General features: G+C 58.8%; 1 protein-coding gene across 1 annotated transcript in view; it reads right to left on the bottom strand.

Annotated features, from left to right (window-relative positions):
• FOXRED1 (FAD dependent oxidoreductase domain containing 1) overlaps positions 1-2,830 on the bottom strand; it is an 11,304-nt gene that overhangs the window by 7,956 nt on the left and 518 nt on the right. Inside the window, exons 2-10 of the mRNA XM_017738341.1 lie at positions 2,793-2,826; positions 2,599-2,709; positions 2,399-2,517; positions 2,213-2,307; positions 1,952-2,053; positions 1,807-1,874; positions 1,576-1,724; positions 709-838; positions 5-254 (exon numbers count right to left, since the gene is read on the bottom strand). Coding sequence (XP_017593830.1) covers positions 5-254; positions 709-838; positions 1,576-1,724; positions 1,807-1,874; positions 1,952-2,053; positions 2,213-2,307; positions 2,399-2,517; positions 2,599-2,709; positions 2,793-2,826 — 1,058 coding nt within the window. The remainder of the gene's footprint in view (positions 1-4; positions 255-708; positions 839-1,575; positions 1,725-1,806; positions 1,875-1,951; positions 2,054-2,212; positions 2,308-2,398; positions 2,518-2,598; positions 2,710-2,792; positions 2,827-2,830) is intronic.

The raw sequence follows: 2,830 nt of genomic DNA, 5'->3' as shown, positions 1-2,830 counted from the left end.
GGGCCCCCGCCGGCGGCTGGGGAGTGTTGGACCCGTGGGCCACTAAAACCCGCGGCCAGAAGCAGCTTTTCCAGCCGGGGGTGCGGGCCCAGCACCGCGTTCTGGTCAAAGGTGTTGTAGTCGTAGTATCCCGCCCAAGAGCCCTGGACCCGCAGGGATTCAAAAGCCGGGACCCGCCGAGCCAGCCGGGGCCAGACCTGCTCCTGGAAATAATCATGATCCACCGAGAGATCGCTGGGATCTGGCTCTTCCTCCTGGGAAAGGACAAACTCGGGGAGTCTGATGAAGAACAGGGGGGTGAATGATCTTAGGGTGTGGATACAAAAATGCTGCTAGCGAGGATTTTCTTGCTATTTTCTAAGTCCGTGAGAGACTTCTCTCTCACAGAAAATGCAGCAGAGTTCTGTAAACAACCAAGCCACCTGCAACCTTGAAAAGTCTTGTTTATAGTACAGTAGAAAAATATTTTGACAATGGATGTTTTAGGATTTTGGCCAATCACCCCCAAGGGGTGCCTGGTCCTTTGTCCAATTAGATTATGAAGAAAAATGTCTATAAAAGAGTTTGTAAAATAATTAAATAAATCAATCTTGCTGCACAATTCCTGCCTGCTGGATCTTCTCTCTCCTCCTCCCTATGGCTGTGGGACACCGTGATACACCCTAGGGCCCAGGCCTGTGGTAATATTAGGGGACCCCGCGGGCTCACCTCAGAGGGGCTCATCCCGCCCAGGTAGTTCCCAGCGAAGCCGTCCCGACGGAAATAAGCACCGGAGGTGTCGATGAGGAAGGGGCAGGAGAGGCCAGGGCCATTGCGGCAGTGCCAGGAGAACACATACCTGGGGAACCCCCAAAAAGAGTGTGAGGGGTGCTCCTGCTGTCCCTCAATATGGTGCAGTGGGGCTGGGATGGGGAGATGTTTGACCCCCCCCCCAAAAATAACATGGAGGGGTCACGTCACTCCTAGGCACACTGGAGGGGCTGGGAGTGTGGGATAATGGAAATACTGTGAGGGGTAATGGGGATAATTGGGCTGGAGGCAAGGTAATGGAGGCACTGGGGGAATAATGGGGGCACTGGGAATACTAGGGGAATACTGTGGATACTGGGGCTAGGGGCACTGAGGGGAAATAGGTGACACTGAGGAGATAATGGGGACACTGGGATTGGGAGTATGGGGATGTAATGGGGACACTGGGGCTGGGGGCACTTGAGGACTAATGGGAGCTCCAGGATGCAAGATCCCACTTCCAAACAACAGACTGAGGAAGCTCACCATCCCCCCCAGAAGCTGGAGGGTGGTGGGTGCTGGGACGTGTGTCCCATTCTGTGATCCCTCCCAAGACAGCACCCAGGGGTTCACGTCACCCCCTCTTAGACAGAGGGGTGCCAGGATGACACCCCCCCAAAATAAAAGTAGCCACAACACAGGGGTGGGGGGTGCTCCCCAAAACAGCACCAAGGGGATCACCCCCCTGAAAAAGGAGTTGCTGGGATGTGTCCCCACTCTGACCCCAGGAGCTGCCCCACAACAGAGGGGTGCTGCCCGGCTGTCCCTGCTGGGAGCCCCCGGTACCTCTTCCTGGGCTGGATGGGCAGGAGGGGCTGGCACAGCCCCCTGGGCAGCCCGTCCGCCTCCAGCAGCTTCCCAGCCCAGGCACCTGCAGCATTGACCACGATGGCACAGGCGACCGGCTGGTATTCCAGGCTGTCTGGCATGTAGATCTGGGAGGGCACAGACGGGGGTCACGGGTGCCAGGGGGTCACGGGCGCTCCTGGGAAGCTGGGGGGTGGCACAGACACTCACATGGACGTATTTGATGCGCGCCGACGGCGGTGCTGGTGGCATCATGTGGTTGGCCGAGGTGACAAAAGCTGGAGGGTTTTGGGGTCAGGTGGGGGTTCCTGGGGGTGGCAGGAGGGAATCCTCACTGTGCACCCCCATCCCTCACCTCGCACCTCCCCGGAGCAGCTCTGGACCCCCAGGGATGTGGCTTTGCGCCGGAAAGCGTTGAGGAGGGTCCAGGGGTCGAACCAGCCTTCATCCTCCAGACCTGGGCAGGGAAACATGGGGGGGGACTACAGCGTGACCCACCAATACATGCACTTTTGGGGGGGCTGGACTTCCCTTTCCATAAATAAAGCCAGAATGCATCAGGAGCATGGGGATGAGGATGAGGAAGGGTGTTGCCCTCCCCCATCCTCCCACGTACCATAGGATGCCACAGCCACATCCTCCGTGTTTATCCAGGGGAATTTCGCCTTCAGCTGGGTGGGGGACAGCAGGGTCACCTGTGCCCCTTCGTCCCTGGGGATGGCCAGCATGTGGAGGAGGGTCAAGATGACCCTCACCCCCTGAAACCTGTCCCCCCCGGGAGGGTCCTGTGTGTGTCCCCCACCTCTGGAGCTGGACAGTGGCCTCCAGCGCGGCAGCGCTCTGGGGGGATGCCAGGAACAGATATCCCGAGGGCTGGAACTGGATGTCGATGGGGGGCTCATTCGGCACCCCAAGGTGCTCCTGTAAGGAGGTAGGGGGACCACGGTGAGTGGGGCTGGATTCCCCAAATTCCCCCCCGCCCATATAACCAACCCCACATACATTGATGTCGCGGAGGAAGCTGGCAGAGAAACGGGACATTTGGATATTTTCCCGGAGGGAAAACTGCTGCCGGATCCCCCCCACCGACAGCACCGTGGAGGCTCTGGAATACTGAAGGAGAGGACCCCAAAAAATAAAAGGGGTTCAGGGGGTTTCCCATGGCCGTACCCTGCCCTGGGAAGGGGGTGTCTCACCATGGGGTCCCGCTCCACCACGAGCACCCTCATTCCGT

The sequence above is a fragment of the Corvus brachyrhynchos genome, unplaced genomic scaffold, assembly GCF_000691975.1.
Source record: "Corvus brachyrhynchos isolate BGI_N302 unplaced genomic scaffold, ASM69197v1 scaffold46, whole genome shotgun sequence".
NCBI classification, from domain to species: Eukaryota; Metazoa; Chordata; class Aves; order Passeriformes; family Corvidae; genus Corvus; species Corvus brachyrhynchos.
This window is presented reverse-complemented; position numbering and strand designations above follow the sequence as displayed.